The 27,578-nt window shown below is 47.3% G+C and overlaps 2 protein-coding genes across 2 annotated transcripts; one reads left to right on the top strand and one right to left on the bottom strand.

Annotated features, from left to right (window-relative positions):
* Positions 1 to 697: 697 nt before the first annotated feature.
* On the top strand, positions 698 to 7,398 carry LOC124474995 (solute carrier family 22 member 13). Its single transcript, XM_047031495.1, has 10 exons — positions 698 to 1,722; positions 1,877 to 1,977; positions 2,414 to 2,568; positions 3,119 to 3,287; positions 3,459 to 3,561; positions 3,643 to 3,893; positions 4,376 to 4,593; positions 4,691 to 4,799; positions 4,922 to 5,173; positions 6,635 to 7,398. The coding sequence occupies exons 1-10, from the start codon at positions 1,465 to 1,467 to the stop codon at positions 6,774 to 6,776; spliced, it is 1,758 nt and encodes a 585-aa protein (XP_046887451.1). The 5' UTR covers positions 698 to 1,464; the 3' UTR covers positions 6,777 to 7,398.
* Positions 7,399 to 8,139: 741 nt separating this feature from the next.
* sh3yl1 (SH3 and SYLF domain containing 1) lies at positions 8,140 to 20,886 on the bottom strand. The gene is made up of 11 exons (XM_047031510.1): positions 20,756 to 20,886; positions 17,284 to 17,394; positions 16,596 to 16,709; positions 16,354 to 16,418; positions 14,754 to 14,866; positions 12,416 to 12,544; positions 11,860 to 11,998; positions 11,284 to 11,344; positions 11,072 to 11,131; positions 9,358 to 9,399; positions 8,140 to 9,183 (listed from the first exon to the last, which is right to left on the bottom strand). Coding segments are annotated over exons 1-11 (1,044 nt in total). The 5' UTR covers positions 20,757 to 20,886; the 3' UTR covers positions 8,140 to 8,974.
* Positions 20,887 to 27,578: the final 6,692 nt, after the last annotated feature.

The raw sequence follows: 27,578 nt of genomic DNA, 5'->3' as shown, positions 1-27,578 counted from the left end.
GAGAGAGAGAGAGAGAGAGAGAGAGAGAGAGAGAGAGAGAGAGAGAGAGAGAGAGAGAGAGAGAGAGAGAGAGAGAGAAAGAGATACGAAGACCAATAGTGAGAAAGGGAGAGAGATTAATAAAAAAAGAGGGTGATTTCCAGAAGAGGATAGAAGGGTTAAAGAAACAGAGAATGGAGAAAAGAGGAAGGGGGAAATTATGAGATGAAGAGTCGAGCAGGCGAAGTGTTGAAGAGAGTGTGTTTGATCACTGTGAATGTGACCATATCGACATGAATTAAAGAAAGATTAATTTATATATAACAAACTGGTATGAATTCCTTGTTATCTTCGAGGCGGAGTGTGAATTATACAATGACAATTGGGGGGGAACTTCTTCTCCCGGGCGTAAAGTAATATTTACGATTTCAGGTAAGAACGATAAAGAAAATGTAAATGTATTCACCTCTTTTGGGGAGGTCCAAGTCTAACTGAGACATTGGGCTAGCGTCCATTGGGCTATAGTGACTATGACAAGTAGAAAGCTACATTTGGAAATATTAGATCTTAGAGCTAGGCTATTGTAATTTACCCCTTGGTAGGCAGTCAGGTTTGCAAAGTCACACTGAGTGCAGAGAGCTCTAGTCAATCGGTTGAATGCAGTAATATTTACGTACCGCACGAGGGGGCTTAGTGCTCAACTTCGAACAGTAAAAATCATGCACAGAAGCATTCAGGAGAAGAGAAAACAATCTAAAGTCTCTCGCCTCCCCTGGTCTCTAGCGTGTCCGTGGTCAAGGCAAACCAGGGGAAATGGAAATGGGGATTTACCTGAAAGTTCTTGGTTAAAAATAAAATCAAAGACGTCTTGGAAGTCATGAACATTTCTGAAAGATCGCCAAATTCAGACCTCCCCTACCCTCTCACGCGCAGTGTCATGGACAAGCGGTCTTGTATTTTGGTCAAAAGCGGTTGGAACAACAACACTTGGACAGCTAGGTTATAAGTATACTTTTCATATAATCTGTTTCGTCCTTAGTAGTGACCTCAATGAAAATTAGTGTGTCCGTTTTCAAAACACGATCCTGTCCAGATCATGATCTGCTGGTCTTCAACTCGGGTGGGAAGTATTGAACATTTGACATTGAAGGGCTGGTCAGTTACTTCACCTGGAAAATATATTAACGCAGCACACCACGGTAGTTTTGCAGTGTATTATCTGTGTTTAAATGTGTTAGAAATGTGGGACTTATATATCCAAAAAACAGACAGAGCTCAGTTTCACCGACAGGCTTGGTTTGGGCCCGACATACCCCTGCTTGTTCAACCCTGAACCACGTCGCCGAAGTTTAACTCTGTCCGCGGCTTGGGGCGAAACCTCAGGCAATTCGCATTCGTTTGAAGATGTCCGCTCGTTTTGTTTACCAGTCACATGACACACCGTCTAGTCTAACAAGAAGTGAGGAGGATAGAAGAGGCGCATAGATGACTTCCTCGCGTATGGCTCCCTTGCAGTGCGCGGTGTACTGGCGTCTTTCTCTCGTTTTTTTCTTCACGGCCTTCAGCTTTTTCCTCGATGTCTTCACAGTCCGCATAGGCTTGTGCGTCTCCAGTGAACCATTCAAAAGAGGGGATCGTTTGGACCAGCGCAACCACAGCAACATAAAGACCGGTGATGTGAACTTTTCACATTCAGAATCACCTACATCACTCGCGAAGTGGAATGACACCGCCAACGACAATGTGAGTAGTCTATTACGCAGTAGGCAAACACTTGGAACTGATTGATCCCCACAAAGACTGGTCCAACCTAGAGTGCCAAATCATTTGTTATAGTGTTTTGTCATTCTTTCTCTGTGTTTGCTTGGGTGTGTGTGTTTGTGTGTGTGTGGCCCAGAACACAGTGTGTGTGGATGACGAGGTGCTGTCATATGGTCAGACCATGTACATGAGTGGACTACTGCTTGGATCTCTCTTTGGTGGAGCTCTCTCAGACCGGTGAGAGACACACACACACACACACACACACACACAAACACACACAGACAGACACAGACAGACAGACAGACAGATACGCGGTATTCAACTATACAAAACTATTAAGTCAGTAGAGGGTTTATCGTCTTCCATGTTATTGAGTCTAACCCACTGCTAACAGATTCAACAGGTCACCAGTGTGTGTGTGTGTGTGTGTGTGTGTGTGTGTGTGTGTGTGTGTGTGTGTTTGTTTGTTTTTCTCTACAAGAAAGTGAATTATTCATCAATTTCAGACAAACCACAGTTTATCTCTGTTGTTGAATAACCATGTTTGTGTGCGAGTGGCATGTGATTACTCAGTGTTTCTCATGTCTCTACTGTGTGTATGGGGAGTGTGTGTGTGTGTGTGCGTGTGTGTGTGTGTACGGGGGTGTGTGTGTGTATGCTTCTCCCCCAGGTATGGGAAGCGCTTGGTCTTCCTTGTGTGTGTGTGTCTGCATGCTGTGGGAACGGTGCTGCCAGCCGCTCTTCCTCATGCACTCCTCTACCTCACTGTCCGCTGCCTCACTGGAGTCGCCTGCTGTTGCATCAATATTTGCTCCTTCAGCCTGGGTAAGGGACACACACACATTAACACTCACAAGCACACTCACACGCACACTCACATGCACACTCACATGCACACATATGCTTCTCATGCACACACATATGCACATGTAACACAGCATGTCAAACTCTTATGAAACATTCCCAGGTCCACAACTTTCTTGACCTTATCACTACTGCTTATACTGAGTACACTCCAAAGGTGTGTGTGTGAGTGTAGGAGTGTGTATTATGTGTGTGTGTTTGTCTGCAGGTGAGCCCTTATGTAAAATAGTGTAACCAATTAACAACGAATCCGTGAAGAAGCATCGTTTTAAACATGAGGTCCACATTATGATTCATATGCATAACTTGGAGTACCAGTTTGTGTGAGCGAGTGTGTATGTGTGTGCAAGGAGAGGGTAAACTGTGGTGGGTGTACCAACATCCAAGATTGTGTAAACAATAACTAATCCCTGAAGAAGATTTGCTTTCAGTTTACAATACAGAAATGTAACTGTAAGTCACAGACTGTATGTGTGTGTGTGTGTGTGTGTGGGTATGCGTTTGGTTTTAGGTGTGGAGTGGAGTTTACCCAAGAGTCGCGTTTGGCCCCCGGCCCTCTTGTCTTTCTCCTTCAGTCTGGGAATGATGGCCTTGGCACCCCTGGCATACTGCTTGCGCTCCTGGGTGCATATCCACCTGGCTCTGGGCCTGCCACAGCTGCTCTGCCTGCCGCTCTACATGTGAGTCAACCACTAGGGGGCACTGCAACACTGGCCCGCCTCGGCCTTACACTGGGCCACAAAGAAAACAAATGAGTTGATTTTAGCGTTAATAACAATTGAAGAACCCTCAGATGAAAATGTTCTATTGTAGAATGCTTATGAAGTACCTGAGGTGTGCGTGTGTTTTAGCTGTATACCTGAGTCTCCACGCTGGCTCCAACTGAGAGGAAAAACAGACATTTTGGAAAAGTACAGAAGACACAGTTTAGAGGATAAACTCTGTCTGGACCAGGTATGCACACACACACACACACACACACACTCAATCAGTACCCCTTTAAACCCTGACGGGTTCATTGTGTTGTGACCCTAGCTGCTGGACACGGCATGGAGTAACCCACGGAATCCTGAGGAGAAAGTGCACACACCTGAGACTGACACACACACAGCTGAGACTGACACACACACAGCTGAGACTGACACACACACAGCTGAAACTGACACACACACAGCTGAAACTGACACACACACAGCTGAAACTGACACACACACAGCTGAAACTGTGTGTTCCCACCTCAGCAGTCGCACCATCCTACTGCGTCTGTGCATCATGAGTTACATTGGGTAGGTGAGTCTGGGCCTGCGGGGGCTTCAGGGGAGCGTGTGTGTGTGAGTGTGTGTGTGACTTGCAGAGAGTTTGTGTGTGTGTGTGTGGTGATTGCGTCTGACGAAGATGAGGTCGAGGATGATGGAGGAAACAGATGGTTGTCTTGAAGGGGAAACAATGTTACAGAGAAATCTGTGTTTTATTTGAATTTCAAAAGGTTCTCTCTCTCTCCCCCCCCCCCCCCCCCCCCTCTCTCTCTCTCTCTCTCTCTCTCTCGCTCTCTCTCTCTCTCTCTCTCTCTCTCTCTCTCTCTCTCTCTCTCTTTCTCTCTCTCTGTCTCTCTCTATTTCGCTCTCTCCCTCCTCCCCTCTCTCTCTCTCTCTTTTGCTCTCTCTCTCTCTTTTGCTCTCTCTCTCTCTCTCTCTCTCTCTCTCTCTCTCTCTCTCTCTCTCTCTCTCCCCCCCCTCTCTCACTCTTTCTCTCTCCTCCCCCCCATCAGCTTGGCGTCTGCCCTCACCTACTTTGGGATCTGTATGAACGTGGGCTCGTTCGGAGTGGACGTCTACCTCGCCCAGTTTTTCTCCGGCCTGTCAGAAACGCCCTGCATGCTTGTCCCCTTCCTATTGGCTCGTTGCGGACGGCGCCCAATCAGCATGCTCTCTCTGCTCCTCAGTGGCTTTGCCTGTCTGATGTCTCTCCTGGTGTCCCACTTCTGTGGTACGTGCTCACACACACACACACACACACACACCACACAAACACACAATCCCTCACTCAATGGTCCTAGCTAATGTATGTGTGTGTGTGTGTGTAGATATCCCTGCACTCGTCATGACTCTGGCTATGATGGGGAAGCTGTGCATGCAGATCACAGTGTTTGTTTCACTGCTCTACAGCATCGAACTGTTCCCTACAGTCATCAGGTACGTCACACACACACACTCACACACACACAGACAGTTTAAGTATGTGTGTTTCCATTAGGGTCATAATGACCTCATGTATATGTTCATCACATCTGCGTGTGTGTGTGTGTGTGTTGTAGGCAGAAGTGTGTCGGCCTGGTGAATTTGTGCTACCGTGTGGGATGTATTTTAAACGCAGTTGTCAGTCCGAGAGGAGAGATCCCATTGGCTGCCATGATTGTGTATGGGAGTGGTCCCATCATTGGGGCGGGCCTCTGCCTGTTGCTACCGGAGACCAGTGGCCTGCCACTTCCTGATTCAGTGGAAGACTGTGACAGACAACCCAGCCTCCAGCTATCCACACTGCTGTGGCTCCGGGCGTGTTGTAGGAGGTAAGAGAAGCAGAACCAGAACACTCTCTCTGTCTGGTGACTTGAGGGGTGTGGCCTATAGATACCTGTGACCAGGTACAGACCAGGTCTATACTTCACCAGAACCATTGTGCCTCAAATAAGGCTTCTTCTGTAACCCCCCCACCACCGCCAGTTCTGTCCTGTTTTGAACATATCCAATTAAGGTTGTCAGTAGGCACTGACACTTCCTGCACCTGCCGTCATCACCATGGAAGCAGCTCTGACTGTGGGTCAGGCTGAGGGAGAACAGAGAGGCATTCTGGGAGTTGTAGTCAGTGCGATGAAAAGCAGCAAAAGTCCCTGGCTGTTATGGTTGAGATGACAAGAATGGAGTCTATCCAGGACGGCGTGTAAAATATGATTCAGAGCTGTGTTGAGGCTGTGCACGTATGACTTAAGGGTGTGTTTGACTGAGTCAGGGGATTCCTTGAAAGTATATATGAGATAGCAACAGGGTCGGTCAATGTGTGTGTGTTTGTGTGTGTCTTCTTCAGGCAGGACCCTAGTTTAAAGTCTGTGAAGTCATAAATGAACGGTCCCATTAGGTCGGGCTATTTAAAGCAGCATTGACACCTAACCCTGGAGAGCTGGAGAGCTCTTCATTGTGCCAGCACACTCTGATCCACTCCCACATCCCAGACAGCTGCTGTGGGGGTGTTAATGTGCTGTGTGGGGGTTGTCACATTTCTCCGTCTCCTGTGTGTGCGTGTCTGAGTGAGTGTGCAAGAGTCAATGTGTCAGTTTGTGAGCGTGTGAGCGTGTCCGCGTGACGTGAGCATGAATAGCTGAAGGTCCCGTGGTATTGTTGTCAGCGTGGAGCATGTCAGGTCAGCACTTTCTCTTCCCGTCTCTTCCCTTCGGTATCCCCTCTGTCATGCCTCAGTCCTCTGTCCTGCTTCCTTCCTTCCTCTTTCCTGTCTCCTTTCTCCTCTGTCCTGCCTCCTTCCTGTACTGCCTCTTTCCTCTTACCTGTCTCCTTTCTCCTCTATCCTGCCTCCTTCCTGTACTGCCTCCTTCCTCTTTCCTGTCTCCTTCCTTCCTCTTTCCTGCCTCCTTCCTGTACTGCCTCCTTCCTCTTTCCTGTTTCCTTCCTTCCTCTTTCCTGTCTCCTTCCTTCCTCCTTCCTTCCTCTATCCTTTCTCCTTCCTTCCTGTCTCCTACCTTCCTCTTTCCTGTCTCCCCCACTCTTTGCTCTGAACCCTGTGGCTCCAGCCTTGGTAATCAAAAAGCTCTAAAGGGAGCTTGCTTTGCTGAGATGTCAGGATATTTGTTTACCTCAGATGACATCAACTAGTTACTCTTTATATATTAGTATCATATATACACAATACATTAGTCATCATTGTACACTGAAATGATCCCAAACAGGTTCAACATGGTCTTGTCTTCTCTGTCTGAAGTCCTTGTGAGTATCACAGCACTATCTTCCCTTTCTGGCAGGCACTCCTTAGAGTCCCTGGGCGAAAAGGCAACACCGTTTCTGGAGAAGAAGGACCCAGAAACTGCAAAGTGGGAAGGAAACAATGTCTTTACTTACCCTACAGAGACACACACACCCCTCACTGCCATTTCTGCAGTTTGAGTTAAGAAACTAGCATACACGTCAAGAAAACCATCTATCTCTCGCACGCACATTTGCACAAACAAATCATATTCTGCACATTGTGACTTTCAGTAAGCAGTAAGACTTCAGTTCTCAAGTCTTTTAAATTAGATCTTATTTGTATTGCCCTTTTTACAAGCAATGTCACAGAGGGATTCTCTGTGTCAGCTGAAGTCACTGAAGGAAAAGTCACCTTTTTAAGATAGAAATTATTGCCTGTATTGTACATATATTTTTAATAATGCGGGTATTTAATAACTTGGTAAGAAGCACATTTTTGTATTTGTGGATGTATTTGTGTTCTGTTCTTAGGGTTCCTTTCATTGATCTCTAAAACTACTGACTCAACTTACTTGAATTGTGCAAAAGTGAGAAACCATCCATGAAAAACAGTATTATGAGGACGTATGAATAGGGAATGTTTGCTTGTGGGGAGATTCCTATATTCAGGAAGTGAAGTTCATTTTTAGATCATTCATACAATTCTGGAGAGTATGTTGGTATGAACTCACTCTCAGAGTTTTATATTGGTGCCAGATGTTATTTGCTGGAGGATGTGATAGAATCAGGAATGTCCCCCTGCAAAGCCCAAAAGAATAAAGGGAGGATTTTCAATTTCAGAAGTATGCGTCTGTCTGCGGTCTGTCTGGTCATGTGATGCACGACACAGCAAAACCACTTCATCTGAGACAATCATTCACACCTCCCACACACCTGAATGTACACACACACACAACCATGTCACACGCATCACAAGCACACCCAAGCAGCCACACACACACCTGCATGCACACGCTGTTGTTCCTGTGATCCCACATGCACCACTGTGCACAGGCACCTGGAGGTTTGTAATGTAACAGCTGTTACCCTTGCTTATACACACACACACACTCTGGTGGGGCTTGTGGTGGTGGTGGGGGTGGTAAGCAAATTTCAGTGACCTTCATAACCAATAACACGTCCTGTTTGCTTGACCCGCCCACCGGCTTGCGGCTGGCGCTTCTCACAGCATGCACCCTACATTCTGTCCAGTAGTGCTCTCTGGTGGCCAAAACAGAAACTGCAACCTTCAATCAAGCAAGACAGGGTTTGACTGAGGACAGGCTTCCTAACCTGTCAAGGGTTCCATTGGTAGCTTCCACGTGTCTGTGTTCGGTCTTCTTCTATATGGCATCCTTTGGTTTTACAGGTTTCATCAAAACTTACAACAGCATCTGACAGAGTTGTCTCTTGGAAAGCTCTCTCACCTCACACACACACACACACCTATTACAGTAGGTATGTGTTGGATCAGAGTATTTTACAAGTTGGCATTCTGTGTACAAAAGACTAATCCAGAGCCTGGTGTTAACATCATCTTTATTGTCCATACACACCTATGAATAAAATCAAAGCATCATTATTTAAAATATATTCATAAATATACTATCCCCATTCCCCCTGATCTCGAGAAAAACAATGTTAAAACAGTCATACACATGTAACATGTGGAGAGAAGACCGCTCTCCTCCAGGAGACCCTGGAACCAGGAAGTGTCTAATACAACGTTTCCCTGCTACACCACAAGCCAAACCTCAGCCATGACAGCTGCTGCTAACCTGCTGGATCCTGTCTGAAACTCCATTTTCTTTACAGTTTCACTGATTCTGACAAGCTGCATAAATATCTGTAGCTTAAACTTGATATATTTTCGCATGGATGACCACACCCACCAGTGAAGTGAACCTGAGGAGGTTCAACATACTCCAACAGCCAACAGCTGATTGGTTTAAAATCCCCCCAAAACCCAACCTTCAATATACCCACAGCAAGTGAAACCAAGAGATGGTCTGGTCATTTAAAGTGTTCTGAAAGAGCAGGGAGTGGGATACCTTAGACAGGCCCTCTTCAGTGGGAACAACACGGCTTCAAAGATGTCCTTTGTTTGTGTGTTTTTCTCTGGTCAAAGTGAACATTTAAGGCAGTAAATGTGAACACTAAAAGAATAACGTGAGTGAAAGAATAACGTGAGTTCAGCTGTAAAGACAGTCTGTGTGTGTCTGGGATGTGACGGTGTGTGTATTGTGACAGTCATATGTGTGTGTGCTACAGCCCTCTGTGTGTGTTACAGCCGTGTGTGTGTGAGAAAGTGTGTGTGTTGCAGCCCTACATTTGTGTATGTGTACACGTATATCAGTTCAGGGATAGGCTACAAAGTTGGCAGGGAAGATTCCAACCCGGCCCCCCAGACGACCCTCCCACCAGTCATACTGGGAATCCGTCTTGGTAACCACGGTGATCTGGTCGCCAGGGCAGAAGCTTAAGTCGCCAGGCTGCTGTCCCATGAAGGGATGTATCGCCGTGACAACAAGATGGTCTCCTGAGCTGCCTGCAACGGCCCCAGGTGCTGGGAGGACACAAGTAACCACGGTTACCACAACAGTAATTGTATCCCCTCATGTATTGATATAACATTAACATTCAGACAGTAACGGTATATATAGGCTCAGATTCCGGTTCCGTTTCATGTCTGTTCATGTTCTATGGGCATGGCAGAGCAGAGAGAAGAGATGATTCGTACCATACTGGTTGAGGACAGCTTTAGATGCAGTGTTGTAGGCCACTGTGGAGGAGAGCAGAGGCCTGGTTACACACAGGACATGACTGACAGGATGAGGAATTGACTCCCTCTCTCTCCCTCTCTTTTGTAACACAACCTGAAGACCTGACTGCAGTAATGACTGGTTAACCCACCAGAGGGCAGTATAGCCTTGGTGCAGAGAGCGAGCGAGAGCAAGAGAGAGAGGAGGAACGAGTGTGCTGTGTAAGGACAGGACAGTTAGAGTGTGTGTGGCACAAATTATTACCATGGGTCACAAAAGAACACTGTTGTGTAGATACGCGGTCACACAACCTCAGACTCATATTTACCTGTAACCCCCCCCTCCCCTTGTATCCCCTGAGAAAAGCTGCACTCGTTCATCACACAACAGGAAGGTTCTTTCCATCTATCCATAGTAATGAACAGATCTCTCCTAGGCCATTAATGAGACTAACAATAGCCCCCCCAAGACAGTCTCCTCTCTTTCACTGCCCCCACCTCCCTCCCCCCCTCTCCCCCTCTCCGTATTTAAAAGTCTTGATACAATGATTCCTTTATTATGGCAGGTCCTATTCTCCCAGTCCAGTGGGGATCAGGTATGTTTAGTTTGGCTTATCTCAATGAGGTCACCATTTAATATATCACTTATATGTGCACACACACATGCCTCGTGTGTCTCCCCTCTAGGTGCATGCGAGTACACACTGTACTCAGGCAGACACACATTCAAGTAGACACACGCTCACATGGTCGCGCTCGCACACCTCTACTTTCATCTCACTACTTGTCGACATGGTGGTGTGTGTTTTGGCAATGAAGTCGGCCACTGTGTAAATGAAGGCATTCCTCTGTCATTGAACCACTGAAGCCTGAACAAACACACACACACACACTTGTTGTCAGTATGTTACCCTCTCCGTTGTGAGAGCCGTTCAACTGTCGCTTGTCCCCTTCTGTCACCCCTCCATCTGTACTCTCCTGGGAGAGGACCATCAGACCAGACTAATCCAACCCTAACCTTGCTAAGAGAGAGCACCATCAGACCAGACTAATCCAACCCTAACCTTGCTCAGAGAGAGCACCATCAGACCAGACTAATCCAACCCTAACCTTGCTCAGAGAGAGCACCATCAGACCAGACTAAACCAACCCTAACCTTGCTCAGAGAGAGCACCATCAGACCAGACTAATCCAACCCTAACCTTGCTCAGAGAGAGCACCATCAGACCAGAATAATCAAACCCTGACCAGGATGGTAATACTGTGGTAGACACTACCATCAGACTGGACAGCTACATAAGGGCAGAGAGGGTAAAGTGAGGGATGGAGGGTGAGAGAAATAATGAGAGAGTCACAGATGGTGTCAAACGACCAATTAGACGGGTCTCAACTGCAGCATCATCATCATCATCATCTCTAGGGAACATGGTGTCTGGCTAGAGCAGAGTGTGTTTGTGTGTGTGTGTGTCTGCGTCACAGGAAGGCCAACACAGGGCTAATATCCACTCAGCTCTACAATTACATCACTCACAGATCACCTCTGTGTCGCTCACACACACACACACACAGCCTGTTTTACCGTGAATACTAATGTTATATTGGGTACATTGAAGTTGGCTTGTCTTAAAGAGGAGTGAAAAAAATTATGGTGGTGGTGGAAGGATGAGGAAGATGAGGATGAAGAGTCTCTCACCTTGGTTGATGCTGTCGTTTTTGAAACCAGAGATGCTTGGGTAAAGGGATGGTTTGGGTTCTAGTAACACACAGGAAGCATCAATCAAATGAGAAATTCTAGATTGTGTTCAGGAACAGAATATACCTTCCCCTAACCCCAGGCATGGCAACACCTGACACATCCAGTTGTGTCTGTAGAAAACAGCGTGTGTGTGTGTGTCTGTGTGATACCTTGCATCCTCTGTGTGATGGTGGATCTATGTGCATCTGGAGCTTTGGGTCTGGTGGGGGCCTGACTCAACGGTCACACACACACACACACACACACACACACACACACACACACACACACACACACACACACACACACAAAGCATTAATGAGAGAGACAACAAGAAAATAGAGGAAGAGAGTGAGAAAGGGAGAAAGAGAATGGTTAGGAGAGAGAGGGAGAAAGTGGGTGAAGAGAGATACTGAGTGTGAGACAGGATGAAAGGGAGAGCATGAGAGAAAAGGAGTGAGAGAGAGAGAGAGATTACCACATAAAGAAGGAATTCAGCAACGACAGGAACCAGCACCTGCCTTGTTGGTAGCATGGTTTAGACATGCATCAGTACAGTGATAGACAGCGTGCGTGTGTTCACTTAGGTGAGTAATTGTGTGTATGTGAGTAGTTGTGTGTATGTGAATACCCGTCAAGTGTGTGCACTACCTTGGAGCACAGGTCCCTGCTGGCCTGATTGTTGTTGCATTTCTAAGCTTAATCATGCAGTATGGTGTACAGGTGTGTGTGTGTGTGTGCGCTACCTTGGCGATCTTGCCGGTCCAGTCATTGCAGTACTTCTCGGTGTAGTCCTGCAGGATGGTGTACAGGTTGTCAGCTTCTGGAGGGGGGTCCACATCTCCGTTTAATATGGCCGACGCTCGGATCTCCCGGGAGTAGAACCTACACACACACAGTCACACACACCTCAATACTTAATAACACAAGAATGCATGCAATAACATATATAAAACCACAACAGACAAAATACAGTAGACAGGACAGCAAGGTCTCCCTCTCACACACACACACACACTCACAAACACACACACAGAAACATGACATGACATTTAGCAGATGCTCTTATCCAGAGCGACTTACAAGGACAACGTCATTTGGCATGGCCGTGAATTGATCTGGCAATCTTCAGATTACTAGCCCGACTCCCTCACCGTTCAGCCACCTGACTCCCCACACACACACACACACACACACACACACACACACACACACACACACACACACACACACACACACACACACACACACACACACACACACACACACACACACACACACACACACACACACAGGTCGTACTTGCGGTTGGTCTCCTTGCGCTCTACGAGACAGGACCCCTCCAGGGATATTCCAGCAAACAGGCCTCTGGACTTACAGTAGGTGAACACTGCTGCGGTACTACGCAGAGCTATGTCTGCCTCCACGTTCCTGACACACACACACACACACAGAAAATCACACACACACACACACAGAAAAACACACACACAAACAGACAGACACACACGCAGATACCATTATAATCATCTTGCAATTATAAAACAGTTTGACAGTCGGTTTTCGTAGAGCTTGTAGAGACAGAGAGTGATACAGACTTCATTGTATGTGTGAACCTGACGAGGAACCATTTCCTCTGACCTGCTGACTCAGTTGGGCAGAGGCCATCTTGCTGCTCTGCCCAATATCACCCTGCACTCAGCAATTGTGACACACACACGCACACAAAGAAAACCCCACACCCCTCGTCAGCTCCACTCCTTTGAAAGCTAATTGTATTTTCCCTATTTTAATTGACCTGTCGCCTGATTCTAAATAAAGACGTGTGTGTGTGCAGGATTCTCCCGCGGGCTTCATTCCACCTGCACCCATAAACAACAATTTACCTGTGCCAACATGAGCAACCCCACTGACACGCACACACACACACAGACAAACACACACACAGAGACATACACAACCTTCCACCTAATTGCCCTCAGAAAACCCTACTGACACACACAAAGCTATGAAAACAATAACCACTTTCACAACCCATTTCTTCTGTCAACACATACTAACGACATTCCCCAACTGCACACGCGATCAACTGGTTAAGGGCAGCGGAAAGAAAATCATTTTGAGGGAGTCCCCTCAGCCTACTGCCACCCTGGAGTGGGTGTGTGTCCCCTCACCCTACTGCCACCCTGGAGTGGGTGTGTGTCCCCCTCACCCTACTGCCACCCTGGAGTGGGTGTGTCCCCCCCTCACCCTACTGCCACCCTGGAGTGGGTGTGTGTCCCCTCACCCTACTGCCACCCTGGAGTGGGTGTGTGTGTCCCCTCACCCTACTGCCACCCTGGAGTGGGTGTGTGTCCCCCCCTAACCCTACTGCCACCCTGGAGTGGGTGTGTCCCCCCCCCTAACCCTACTGCCACCCTGGAGTTGTGTGTCCCCCCTCACCCTACTGCCACCCTGGAGTGGGTGTGTGTCCCCCCTCACCCTACTGCCACCCTGGAGTTGTGTGTCCCCCCTCAGCCTACTGCCACCCTGGAGTGGGTGTGTGTCCCCTCAGCCTACTGCCACCCTGGAGTGGGTGTGTGTCCCCTCACCCTACTGCCACCCTGGAGTGGGTGTGTGTCCCCCCTCAGCCTACTGCCACCCTGGAGTGGGTGTGTGTCCCCCCTCAGCCTACTGCCACCCTGGAGTGGGTGTGTGTCCCCCCTCAGCCTACTGCCACCCTGGAGTGGGTGTGTGTCCCCCCTCACCCTACTGCCACCCTGGAGTGGGTGTGTGTGTCCCCTCAGCCTACTGCCACCCTGGAGTGGGTGTGTCCCCCCTCAGCCTACTGCCACCCTGGAGTGGGTGTGTGTCCCCCCTCAGCCTACTGCCACCCTGGAGTGGGTGTGTGTCCCCTCAGCCTACTGCCACCCTGGAGTGGGTGTGTGTGTTCCTGGAGTCATCATTTGAATCATCTGGCCTCCGTTAGAAACAGTGTATGCTGGGATTAAAATAATGTCATCATAGCTAGTGCTGCTAAACTGGCCCCTGTATCACACAGACACACACATTTACATGTATTCATTTAACAGATGCTTTTACACACAGACACACACACACACGCCTACAGTAGTAGCTGACCACAGATAATTGAGTTTACCACCATCCTCCCATGGCCCAACTCCAGTCTGACCAATAGGGAGAGAGCAGGAAGTGTCCCGGCAGATCAGCTAACACCACATAAATCCTCACGTTTCTAAACATGAGTCACATGACCACTGACTCCTCTGTGATTCCTGGAATGGGGAAAATGAAATGTGTGTGAGCGTGTGTGTGTGTTGGTTTAACCAGAGAAAGGGGAGGTCACCCTGGACTCTCATTGGGAGACGTCTTATCGTGGGTACAGTTAAGAAAGCTACATTCATATGGAGTGAATAAACAGTGTATGCAGCCGACACAGCCTGCATACATGTCAGTGTGTATACTGTACGTTGTTCCTGTGTAAGTGTGTGTATATAATGCATGTTTGTGTGTATACTGCATGTTTCTGTGTGTGTGTGTATAATGCATGTTTGTGTGTATACTGCATGTTCCTGTGTGTGTGTGTGTATAATGCATGTTTGTGTGTATACTGCATGTGTCCGTGTGTGTGTTCCCTCACCTGCCCATCGGCCCCACTGCCACAGTACAGTTGCCCCCCAGGGTCAGGTTGCCCCCCATAGTGAAGGCCTCCACCGCTCTCCTCTGGTTCAGGATGATCACCAGGTCTGATACCTGCACACACACACACAGCAATTGATTGATCAGCGGAACTGAAGGTGTGTACAGTAGGTAGTAGGGACAGGTGATGTGTTTCAAAACAAACACAAGGATCCAATTCCCCCGTCTCCCCCCCGACGATGGTGCAGGGACTGGGGGGGGGGGAGGCCTCGTCACTGAGCTTCTATTACATTATCTAAGTGGCTCAAGCCACTTAATAAGACAGAGAGAGAGAAGGAGAGGAAGGGAGAGTGACTGTGTGCTCATGCGCGTATGCCCTGTGTGTATGAGTGTGTGGGTGTGTGATGGCAGGACAGACTGGGTGTGTGTGATGGCAGGACAGACTGGGTGTGTGTGATGGCAGGACAGACTGGGTGTGTGTGATGGCAGGACAGACTGGGTGTGTGTGATGGCAGGACAGACTGGGTGTGTGTGATGGCAGGACAGACTGGGTGAGGCTGAGACCTGTTGCCTCCTATGGTCTCATTAATAACATTCACACACCACCGCCAGGAGGGGGAGAACAATGCCACTCTTATTCACCTGTGGCTGAGGGGTGTGTGTGTGTGTGTGTGCCCGTGCGACCGCAGCAAGAGAACTACACTGACAGCTACTGAACAGAGTCCTGATAAGAATCATGATACAAACACCAAAATAGAAAATCTCGTCTAACTCTCCTTCCCCCCCCCCCGCCCCCCCCCAGAGAGGAACAGGAACACCCTTCGGAGCCAGGGGCACAAAGCATGACTAGGTCCAGGGTGACAGAGCATGACTATGTCCAGGGTGGCAGAGGGAAGCAGTTTGGGAGGGGGGGGAGATAGAGAGATGGATATAAACCCTGACCTTATGATACACAGCTGCTCTCACAACCACACAACACCTCCGCTGGGTCTCTGGATGGCATGTGGAAGGCTGCAAACCTTCTAGAAACATCTTAAAAATATAAGCTGGATCCCACCACCACACTCTGCAACACCCCTAAGCTTCCTTCTTCCTGCTGACGGATCTCTCTCTCTCTCCCACTAGAGTGGCAGGCAGGGTCACCCTCACACTGTCGCTCTAAACTCTCTGACCCTGAGAGAGAGGGAGGGGAGGAAGAGGAAGAGAGAGAGAGATAGAGAGAGAGAGCGAGAGAGGGGGAGGGAGGGAGGGAGAGACTAGAGAAAGAAAAAAACGAAAAGAGAGAGAGAAGAGGTAGAAAGCGTGAGACAGAGAGTGTGTGTGTGTGTTGACAGATGGCGTGTTTTAAGTGTTTCTGTGTCGCTGGGGGAGAGTGCAGTAGAGGGGCTTCACTCAGCGGGTCAGACAGCGTCTGGTCTGGCCTTCAATCACTACCCTGACAGCTCCACTAAAAAGATCACCAGGAAACAACACACACACACTTCACAGCAAAGAAAACACACTCGCGAGGAGCAGACAGTTATCATAACATCGTCTGGAACGCCGTTACAAGCCAAAGAAGCATGGGTGCTGTGTGAGAATGTGTGTGTATGAGTGAGTACCTCCACTCCTATCTCGAAGCCTCCGCCCAGACCTGCGATACCAATGGCAGAGGGAGCGGACCAACCTATGGGACAGGAACAGACAGAATGCTCTGAACAAGGGAGAATCCAGAACCCATCACAGGTCACACAGAACCATCTAGGGTACCACACGGAACCCATCACAGGAGGAAAAAAGATAAGTCTGGTTACATACAGCCTCTTCAAACAAACACAGGGACTGTGTGTGTGTGTTTACGTACGTCCGTCTGCAAGCCGAGCGATGACGATGCCGCTGCCAGCTCGAGCCGTGATCATGAAGCCAGCCTTGACCACCGAGAGGATGGCCAGACCCTTGGCCTTGGCTATCACATGAGCTGGAGACACACACACACATAAAACAAGAGTCAGTTGAGGCCATGTTGGTATATTGGTTACATCATTTGCTGCTAGACCAGGAACAGAGTGGCTGTCAGCAGCCAGTCTGACAGGAACAGGAGTGACGAGAGACAGACAGGAAGAGAGAGAGAGAGACAGGAAGAGAGAGAGACAGGAAGGAAGAGAGACAGACAGGAAGAGAGACAGACAGGAAGAGAGAGAGAGACAGGAAGAGAGAGACAGGAAGAGAGACAGACAGGAAGAGAGACAGACAGGAAGAGAAAGAGACAGGGAGAGAGAGAGACAGACAGACAGGAAGAGAGAGACAGTAGGAGAGAGAGACAGGGGTAGAGACACAGACAGGAAGAGACAGAAAGAGAGAAACACAAGAAGAGAGAGACAGGAAGAGAGAGACAGGAAGAGAGAGAAAGACACGAAGAGAGAGAGAGAGACAGGAAGGAAGACAGCCGAGGGAGAAAAGGTTTACTGAAAGGGAAGGAAGGGGGAACAAAGGGAGAGAAAGAATGCCAGGGAAAGAGCAAAGTGCGTACTGTATAAGATGTGAACCCCCACCTGGGATGAGGATGTCTGGCCCACTGCCCTTGGTGATGTCAGTGAACTCTCGAAGGATCTTGGCAGCTTTCTTAGCCTCCGACTTCAGGTTGGATGGGATGGGGTTATTCACTTTGGAGGTAGACAGACACACACACAATGAGTTTAATTTCTTGAGCACGTTTCATCTGCAGGTTGTCCCCTCACAGACAGCATTTTGTCAAGGTTTGTCCCTTCATATGAGAACATGTATGAGCATTTTTGTGTAAGGAAAGAGAACAGAAGTTGTCTTTTTTGTGTGGATACGATATAACACTCCTCCCTCTCTCACTAGGTAAGCCCCAGTCCCAGCAATAACAAGGAATAAAACGTTGTTACCAAACAAGAAAGACACCATACCATTGCAATTAGCAGTCGAATCCTAATGTGGTGATGTAACCTTTATCAGAACAGTGAGCCATGACTAAGGACATTTGGATGTATATAGAGATTCGAGACGCATCATAATCATCGTTATAATTACTGGTTCCTCGGGTCCATAAATGGCTCTGTTTGGGGAAGTGTGTCTGTTGGACTGGCTGGCCAGGGCTAGGCTGCTGTCAGTACTGGGCTGGTATGTGCCAACAAGCCCCTCCCAAGCCATGGGGCCCTCAGACAATTCCATATTGCTCTGAATCATTTAATTAGCCTGGCTCAATCACCAGATCACAGCTGCACATCGAACAGGAGAGGGTGTGTGTGCGTGTGTCAGGGTGGCTCAGAAGTTGTGAGAGAGTCACTCTGAATGCCGTCTCTCCGGTTTTAGTATTTTAGTCGAACCTGCAATGTGGACAGACAGACTGGCTGACAGACTGACAAGATGGTTGACAGGCAAACTGACAGTCAGGCACGCAAGCAGAGGACATGAGAGGACATGAGAGGAGGGGAGTGGAGAGAGGAAAGAGGAAAGAGGAGAGAGAGGGAGGGGAGAGGGCAGAGAAGAGAGGACAAAGAGGAGAAAAAAAAAAGATAAAAAACAAGCAGTTGTGCATCTTGAGTGGGTACGAATTGAGTGTTGTGAGGTTTCTGGGTCGTAACCTGTTGTGTTCCAGAACACTAGTCCTGGGGCCCTGCCAGAGAAACAGAGAGGCAGTGTGTCTGGGGAGCCCATGGGGCTCATGCTGGCTTGTACAGGGCTTGCATCATATTGATTTCTGCATTGACAATGCTCTGATTATATCACTTCTAGATCTGTGTATACCCCCTTCTGTCTATGTATCTCTCCTCTTTTCCACATCCTCCATCTCCTCTCCTCCATCTCCTCTCCTCCATCTTCCTTCTCCAATCCCCCCCTCTCAGTGTCACCTGTTCTATCTAGTTGGATCACAAAGTCACATGCACAGCCAAAAGGCTGTGTGGTACTTTGTTTCACTGGCACATGAACACACACACACACACGCATGATGAGACAAAAACAAGTAACAGGCTGAACTGAGGAACTGAGGAGAGAACCTCAGGACAGATGAAGTCAGTAACGAAGCTTGTGATCAAAACCTGACCGCCCCCCCAAACACACACACTGCATCAGTCGTGAGATCTTCTGGTCAGTTGTGTTGGTGTATGTAGTCCTTCCATCCGCATGGATGACGTCATCAGTTAACGACAAAAACGCACAACTCAGATGACGGATGATGTGGATATTTATTCAGGCAGTCCTGAAGACTGCTCTCTGTTTCAATGAGGCTACAAACCATACTAAGCCTCACCGTGGCTCAACACTAGCCTGGCTGTCAGCTGACAGATTCTGACACACACACACAAACACACACACACACTCAAGTACGTGCGAGCAGAGGGCTGCCCATGGGGACAGTTAGTGCAGGGGGAATGGGATATGTGTCATTACTTGTGTGATACAGTCACCCCTGCTTACGCACGTCTGCCAGGCCCATCATCTGCTAATGAGACCATCAGCTCCCCAGCAGGAGCCAGTCCAAACACCAGCGCAATGCCGGCGCTAATCAATGCTAACACTCACGGCAATGCAATTACTGCTAATGCTAAACTAATGGGCAATCAGAAATGCTACACCAGTGAAGGGAAATAAGGGGAGGGCATAGAGAAAGAGGGGGAGTGAGTATGAGAGAGAGAGAGACAGGGAGAGAGAGAGAGACTTACAGAGGAGGACGACACAGATACGAAGAAAGATGGGTAGAGGGAGGGGGGGGTTTGCTAAAAACAGACAGCCATATTTCACCCAACAATTTGCACAGGGTTTATGAATGAGCTGGTTAAATGTTAATTAAATGTGATTGAGGATACGGCAGAGAGGGGGGTGATGGACAGAGGGTTGTTTGTCTGAACACACCTGAACTGAGACTGGCAACACAAACAGGTGCAATGTGTGTGTGTTTGTGTATGAGTCTGAGTGAGTGAGTGTGTGTGTGAGAGAGTGTATGCGTGCGTTCATCCTTGCTACAGTCGCCCAAGGGCTGAGACACAGATGTTTCAGCAATGCAACGCTGAATAACTTTGATGTAAACTGTGGCAGATTTGATGGATTCCCTCTCCCACTGTCACCACAGGCATTAAACATAAAGGCCGTCACAACACGCACCCAGTAATGTACAGTAATCACAACACCTCACGCACTAAGAATACCGAATTCTGATTTATTTTAACCCTTTGTGGAAGGATTGAAGGAGACCTTAGCCCGTTTCTATTGGATTTATATGGATCTTATTGTGAAGTTTGACGGAAAAAAAAATCAAACTTCTAAACGGTCTTCACGTGGAGAACATGTCAGGTTCTCAAAAATTCAAGATTCAAAAAAAGTCACTTTAGGGGTATTATTAATGCAGTTACAAATGTATATTTCTTAAGACCACTAATTTCTATCTCTGCAAACTGTCCACATTAGACGATTGGCTACTGCAAATCTAGTGTTTACAGATCTACATTGTCATTAGATCTATACATTGCTCCATCATCTGAAAAACTCAACTAACTCAACTTTGTTCTATGAGACAGGTTGGAACCATTGCTGGAAAGCACCTGTTGGGCCACAAATGCTGAGCACAAATGCAGGAATCGTAAGTGAAGGAGGATTGGTTTTACAACAAGGCTGCTTTCTATCAAAACAAATGCTGTGTTTTTGTAGGCTATTGTACATTTTTCACAGGCTGTTTTTATTCCGCTACTGTATCAATCTGTCACCGAAAGCTGGCGCCAGCTTCCGCTTTTTTCCAGTGGGGAAACCTCCCACTTCTTTAGAAAACCGTCCGATACATCTCTCAGCCTGGTTTACCGTACATGGGTTAAGGCTTTCCCGACGAGAGAGTAAGAGTTTGGAGGTTGTAAAATAGTGAAATTAACAGCAATACCCATCGGTTAGCTATGTCATACATTTTAGCGATTATATCTGTTTATAGTCTTTTAAAGCAATTTCTGTAATAAAGACAAATAGATGTATATCCTACAGGCTTAAATAATTGTCTTAAAAACAGCCACTTACTTTTTTTCCGAGAACGGACTTCTCTTTAAACTCCTCTTTAAACTCCTCTATAAGTTGAGAAATTAGCTTCCTAGCACTGTCACCTGTGCCAGGTACGACGTCGTAGTTATCACTTCCCATACACCTGTTGTCATAGCTGCCTTGCTCAATGTCAGAAAGACCCACCCATGAGAAACGCAAAAATAAGAAAAAGGAAATAAAACAAATATTTAAAGTAGATAATTACACTGAGTACGGATATCTTATACCTGGTTGTATATGAGGGAATCGAAGTTTGGAACAAATTTGTAACTTTAATTGCAGGCGACATTTTGAACAGCTTTGGAACGTGACGCCCTGAACCTTACATCAGGACAGGACCAGCTGTGCGATCACATGATTTTTGATCACAAAATTCGCGCGTCAGCGGGTGCACCCACGGCAATAGAGAAACTAGAGCGCATTCCATTTGACGCTTCTAACTGCGATCCACTTTTCCACGTCCCATAAGTTACAATACAGTTTACATTGAGACAGAATATGCAATCCTGTTAACTTTGTGATTATACATGATTGTAGTGCTTGTGTGTTGGAGTTTTTAAGATTAGTTGTCCAAGCGTGTGAGTACGTGCAGGCGTGTGTTTGTGAGCGTGCATGTTTTGGACAGCGTGTTGGAGCTTTTCCCCCGCCCTCAAGTAAGTCCCTCCGGATTCAAACGTCTTGTTAGGAGCCATATCCTGTGTTGACATTCACTGACAAGCACTTAATCAGGATTTCATGGGATTGCTCTGTTGGTTTTAGAAAATCCATATTACCTTATACTGCCAGAGTCAAAGAGAGAACGACAGAGAAGAAAGGGGAGTAAAGGGATAGAGAGACAAACACTCCCTTCATGATAACTAAGGACTCTCATCATCATTCTTCTACTTCCTCTCTTATCCTTGGTCTCAACCAACTAACCTCCTGTCTTTCTCCGTTTGGTCCTGCTTTCCTTTGTCCTTTGTCTTCCATCTATAACTTCCAACTGTCCTTTACCCTTGATACTTCTCCTTTGTTTGTTCCTTTCTACCTTCCCATCATCCTTTGCCTCTCCTCTCTCTCTCATCCCCTCTCCTCCCCCTATTCTTGGGTCTTAAAATAATAGCCAGAGTAAACACTTGCATTGTCGTTTTATCCACAGTTATTTGTCTCTCTGGTATTTGGGGTGGGCTGCAATTGCCTAGGCTTGTGTGTGTATCTGTGTGTGTGTGTGTGTGTGTGTGTACCAGCCGGGCCACCCAGTCATCAGCCCCTGGTGGCGTCTCTTCAGAACTACGCACACACAGCATGGTCCCTCTGGTCTGATTGCGGGAACTGAACCACCGAGAGATTTAGATCCTGTTGGCCAGTCTATGACAGTTTGGCAGACATGTTTAGTTTCCATGTAGCCAGGACTGGAGCATGGTTGATAGTGGTTGTCTTTAGTGACGGGTGAGAATATGGGGTTGGTATTTCTGAAGAGGTGGACATGACTTGAACATACAATAATAAAACTGAGGCAGAACAGACTACACTTTGGATTTATGGGTAATTTATCAGTGTGCGTTAGGGGACTGGGGCTGGGACAGAGATGTCTACTGAGAGGATAGAGTGCATCGTCAGTCCCTTTTACTTGTGCCTCTTCTGTATGTGTGCATGTGTTTGTGTGATATGTGGAATGATGACTACAACAGAGTTCCCTTTGTCATTAACAATTTCCATCAGATCAACACCAGCATGCAGGGAACTGTTTTCATTATGCCAACTTTGGTTTTCTTTCTTTACCTTTTTGTCTCTCTCTTTCTCTCACCAGCCACCTTTCTTTCTCAGGCAGTTTCATACATGAGTCAAACCTACAGGAGACAGCTGGCACTCAATACTACAGTTCCCGGCCATGCCCAAACCGGCCTGAATCTGGGATTGATTTAGACTGTCTGTTCGGAACAAATACTAACTGCTGAAATGCAGATGAAACACAGGTGTGTGTGTGTCTGTCCAGGTCTGTGTGCCATACCTTTATAGCTGGTGTTTTTGGGGCCTTCCTCATGACTCCTACCTGAGGCCTGGTGTTTAATGTGGAGTCTGCTAAGCTGCAGAGAGGAAGCCAGGGGCTGTTTGTAGATCTACTAAAACTCTCAGACTTTCTAATGCACAGAGACAGCCGCCCCCAGTTCTGTGTCACATGTGTGAGCCATCACCCACACTGCAGGAGATCCCCGCTCCACACATCAACCTCCTCCACCCCCAACCCCACCTCTCTACTCCCATTCCACACACCAACTTCCTCCATCCCCAACACCACCTCTCCCCTCTACTCCCATTCCACACACCTCAAACTTCTTGTTCTGTTGGTGACCCTCACACACCTCAGAGAGAGAGAGAGAGAGAGAGAGATTAAAGTTATTGGGTTACCTGTGAGGTGTCAACTGAAACCTCACTCCTACACAAACAGGAGTGTGACATTCACAGTGTCACACAAAGCAGACTTAAAAAGGCTTGTTGACAATTATAACTGATGTGAATATTTGACTGGACCACTTTAGATCTGGCACAGACCCATTGTCTGGCCAGGGGCCTGCTCTGTGTGTGTCGATCTCCCCCCTCTCTTTCTGTATCGCTCTCTCTTTCTGCATCTCTCTCTCGTCTCCTACTGGCCGAGCTCCAGGTGAAAGAGAGCCTTGCCAATTTTGTCCTCTCCCTCCTCTGTCCTCCTCTGTGTTCCTCCGTCACAATGTCACAACTCTCCGTCTTCTCTTTGGCCACTGTTCTTTCCCTCCCCTTTTTATACAGTATCCACGGTCAAGATTAAGAATTAAAGTGTTTATTTAATATGACCCTCCCAGATGCAGTCATGTGTTACCTGTCTTGTAGGTGAGATGGCCTCACTGCTCCTGTCTGGATGAATGGGACCACACCTCCCACTTGTCACTCAATCTTACCCTCCCAGGTATGGCAGAAATGCAACAAGTGTCTTTTCGTTTTTTTCCTGCTGTGTGTGCGTGTGCATGTGCGCGCTGGCTCATTGGGCACTCGTCTTAGATCACATTTTAATTCAAACTGACGTAAGCAGAATTTTAAACCTGCTTCCTGTAAAGCACAGGGGGTGTAGTGTGGGGGGTGGAGAGGGAGATGGGGGGTGGGAATATCGAAACATTGAAATGCATGTGATTTCATTACAACAGACAAGTGTGGATAGGCCTGCGTGTTGCTCTGGAATGTTGAATTAAAGTAATTTTAGTTTATTCTTAAACCACTGTTCTGACATGCAGCCCTTCATGAAGATGTGGTTTCTGATTACACTCTACTCTCTGTTGACAGACAGTATCTGTCTGTGTGTGTGTGTGTGTGCGTGTGTGCGTGTGTGTGTTCGTGCGTGTGTGTGTGTGTACGTCTGCATGCGTGTGTGTGCGTGCGTGCGTGTGTGTGTGTGTATGGGGGAGGTGGTGTTGCTTGTTGGGATGTGGTTAATCCCACAAGATGGAGATAAAAGGTGTGTGTGTATGTTTTGTTTCCATGTCTCCTATTCCCTGCAGGTACAAATGAAACTGAAGTGATTGCTATATCCTTGTTACATGTTTGTGAGAAAAAAAACTGAGATGAAAGAGAGAAAGAAAGAATAGAAGAAAGAGAAAGAATAGAAGAGAAAGACAGACAGGAAGAGAAAGAGAGAGAGAGGGAGATGCCATTGCAATGTGCCCAGAAGAGGTGGTTGAACTGATGTTGCAAAGTAATACAATTAATTATTTCAAGTGTATTATTCTTAATATCTTTATTTTTTTAGTAACATTTAATGCAGACCTCATTGGTAAACTGTAGAGATTTTCAATTAGTTTATTATCACATTTAATTACTTTTTTTGAGTGATAACCCAGACAGATTAAACCTTTCTCAAGGACAGTTTGCCTATACTCCAGCACAGCCTGCAAGCTACCGAGGTTGAATGTGCACACATAATCACACACTCTATAGTCCTTTTCCTTGTAGTTCCTTTTCCCATACATGGTGTTTCAGTGTCAGGTGTTCTAGAATATGTTATTTTGAATTAGCTTTGAGTCGAGGTGACAATTTTCCAAGTAGTTAAGACCAATTTATCTTTCGTTTGTGCTTTCGCAAAAAAACACAGAAGGAGAAAGGAGAAAGAATGATTGTCCTTTGATATGTGTGGGGACCTGGAGTTAAAGCCATCTTAGTGAGCTGGAGGTTGAAACGATCTCTGATCGAGGACACTGTGAGAACTTTATTGGACGTCAACACAACCTGGCTTACTGTAACTGTGCCACACGCGCACACACACACTCACGCCTACTTTGTTTTATAGTGCAGAGTCGGCCTCCACTCTGGGCACTTCCCTACTCTGACAGAGTGACTCATTTATGAATCATTTATTAGAATCACTACCAAGTCATGAGTGGAGGAGGTGTTGCACATGGCTTAGACTAACATGATTCCACTTGAATTAAGACCAGGGGTTTGGCCTGGGGCTAGGGCTAGGCCTGGGGTAGACGGATGAGGCTTGAGGCTGGTGCTCTGGCTGGAATCTAGAATCGTTAGCTGGACCCCAGAAGCTCAGGGCTGGTGGCTGGGGGCAGGGGCTGGTGGCTGGGGATGGGGGGCTGGGGGCTGGGGCTGGGGGCTGGGACTGGCCCTAGAATTGGGCATAGGGCTGGGGATAGAGTGGGGGCAAAGTCTGAGTTTGGTCGTAGGAGTCTGGGGAGGCAGAGCTAAAGAAGGGATTGGGGGGCGTTGTGAACATTCCCTGATCATGTGCTCCGTGTGGGTCTGGATTTCTAAGCTGCTTACAGAGTTCCTCACATGCTCCTGTCACTTCTGGAACTTACCTCTCCAACGAGCTGCAAACCACGGTGGGAACCTGATCAAGGCACACACACACACAGACACACACAGACACACATACCTAAACATAAGCAAGAAGTTAAAAAGGGCTCTTTTTCAAACCGATTTAGTTACACACTAGGTCAACCAAATTCAGTTTTGTTTTTATGGAGGCTCTCACATCCAATGTTTCAAATATCTTTTAATCTGTTTCATAGATCATCTGGCTGTGGATGTCAACATTGGAGATCTAACCTAAACCTGTCAATAATAGGGAGAAGCTCCTCGAGCTAGAGATTGCAGTAGTTAGGGAGGAACCCAGACCAAAAAACAAGTTCTCCTCATTGGGCTTTAGGGTCAATTCCCTGCAAAGTAGTTATCAAGATCCAGTGGCTGCCTGCATTAAGTGCTTTATCATATCCAATAAAGATCAAGAACAAGCTAAGTGTCAGGAGAGATTCAAATGTCTGATAGCAGGTGGTTGTACTGATGTTCTCTTTCTCATCCAAGCACTTCCTCAGTCCTGCCTCTTCTCTTATCCAGTCCTAACTCACTATGGACATCCCTGCATCTGTTTTAACTCACTGTGGACATTCTTGTCCCAGTCCTGCCACGGTCCTGCCTCAGTGCTGCCTCAGTCCTGCCTCAGTTGTTCCTCAGTGTGGACAGTAGAGCCCCAGTGAGGACATGTCAGCGGTCTTTTGCAGGGAGTTGATTGGTTCACAGACTTGCTGGTAGAGAACATGAGTCTTCTGGATTTTCCTTGCATGTGTTCTTGTGAACGGGCCGGCTTCGTTTGCGTGTGTGCGCATGAATGTGTGTGTCGGAGACAGAGAGAGCATGTTGGCATTGGCACAGACCCAGCTGCATAGTCAGACCAGCTCTACAGCAGTTTTGGCACCGCAGCTGGTGGGAGTTCCCTGCTGCTTATGGTGACACACACACACACACCACATTCAGACATTCAAATATGCACACATACATACATATACAGTTGCATGAGTAAGGCATCTTCGTGTGTAAGGTCACACTAATTTAGATGACGCACACACACACAGTCATACTAGGCATTCTATTCAAATACCTGCCATTTAGATATTTGCTGGAGGGAAACTCTCTCCTTTAAAATCTGTAATTTTCATTCTCTTTCTGTATCTCCCTCTGTCTTTCTCTTCTGCTATCCTGTTCTTCTCTATCCATCCTTCTCACTCTCTTTAATTCTCTCTCCTTTGCTCTCCTTTCATCTCTCACTCCTCCTTTTTCTTTCTAGACATCTTAATCTGTCCTGTCCAATCAGCAGACCTCCACACAGACTCACAGTGTTCTTTGATGTGACATGTAGTGTGGGTGTTTGTGTGCGTGTGTGTGTGTGTGTGTGTGTGGGGGGGGGGGCAGAAAGAGATACATTGTGAAGAAGAGGACCATAATTGCATGTTGGTATTAAGTATTTTCTGATAGAACAGTTTTAAAGTGTTGAATTGGGGGGAGCAGTTACCAGCATGCCTGGATAAATAGGTTGTGTATTTGTGTACCAGGGGCTCAGGGCATGGGCTGGTGTGTGTAGTGTGTGTGCAGAAAAGTTTATGACATAAATGGTGTAGGTGGGGTTGATTGGGAGCTGTGTGTGTGCATGTGTGTGCTTGCTTGTGTGCCTCTTTTTAAGAACAGGTTTCTCCCTGGCATGTGTGTCTTAGAGGGGACACCATGATATGCAGCCGCAAAGAAACAGAGGGCAGAGCTAATCAGCAGCCCTCCGTCGGATTCCCTCAAATGTACACATTTTCCCCCCCTTTTCCTCTCTCTTTCTCTCTCCCTTCCAGTCTTACACTCTCTCGTTCTATCACTTTTTCTCTCTCTCTCCCAGAGAAACACCAAACGAGAGATTTGGCTGATTAAAAAAAGTTTTAATAATCTCTGAACGCTTACTATAAGCACACAGGAAGTGACCTCACATGAGGTATTATCTCCTGGTCTGCCAGAGTGGTGTAAATGT

This window comes from Hypomesus transpacificus, chromosome 12, assembly GCF_021917145.1.
Source record: "Hypomesus transpacificus isolate Combined female chromosome 12, fHypTra1, whole genome shotgun sequence".
Taxonomy (NCBI): Eukaryota; Metazoa; Chordata; class Actinopteri; order Osmeriformes; family Osmeridae; genus Hypomesus; species Hypomesus transpacificus.
Note: the sequence above shows the minus strand (reverse complement) of the source record. Positions and strands in the feature narration are given on the sequence as shown.

Coding starts and splice junctions, on each gene's coding strand:
- LOC124474995 (XM_047031495.1), top strand. CDS start 1,465: ATGACTTCCTCGCGTATGGCTCCCTTGCAGTGCGCGGTGTACTGGCGT. Junction 1,723..1,876: donor ATGACACCGCCAACGACAAT/GTGAGTAGTCTA, acceptor TGTGTGGCCCAG/AACACAGTGTGTGTGGATGA. Junction 3,288..3,458: donor CTCTGCCTGCCGCTCTACAT/GTGAGTCAACCA, acceptor CGTGTGTTTTAG/CTGTATACCTGAGTCTCCAC.
- sh3yl1 (XM_047031510.1), bottom strand. Junction 9,400..11,071: donor AAACGACAGCATCAACCAAG/GTGAGAGACTCT, acceptor TCTCCTCCACAG/TGGCCTACAACACTGCATCT. Junction 9,184..9,357: donor AGCTGTCCTCAACCAGTATG/GTACGAATCATC, acceptor GTGTCCTCCCAG/CACCTGGGGCCGTTGCAGGC.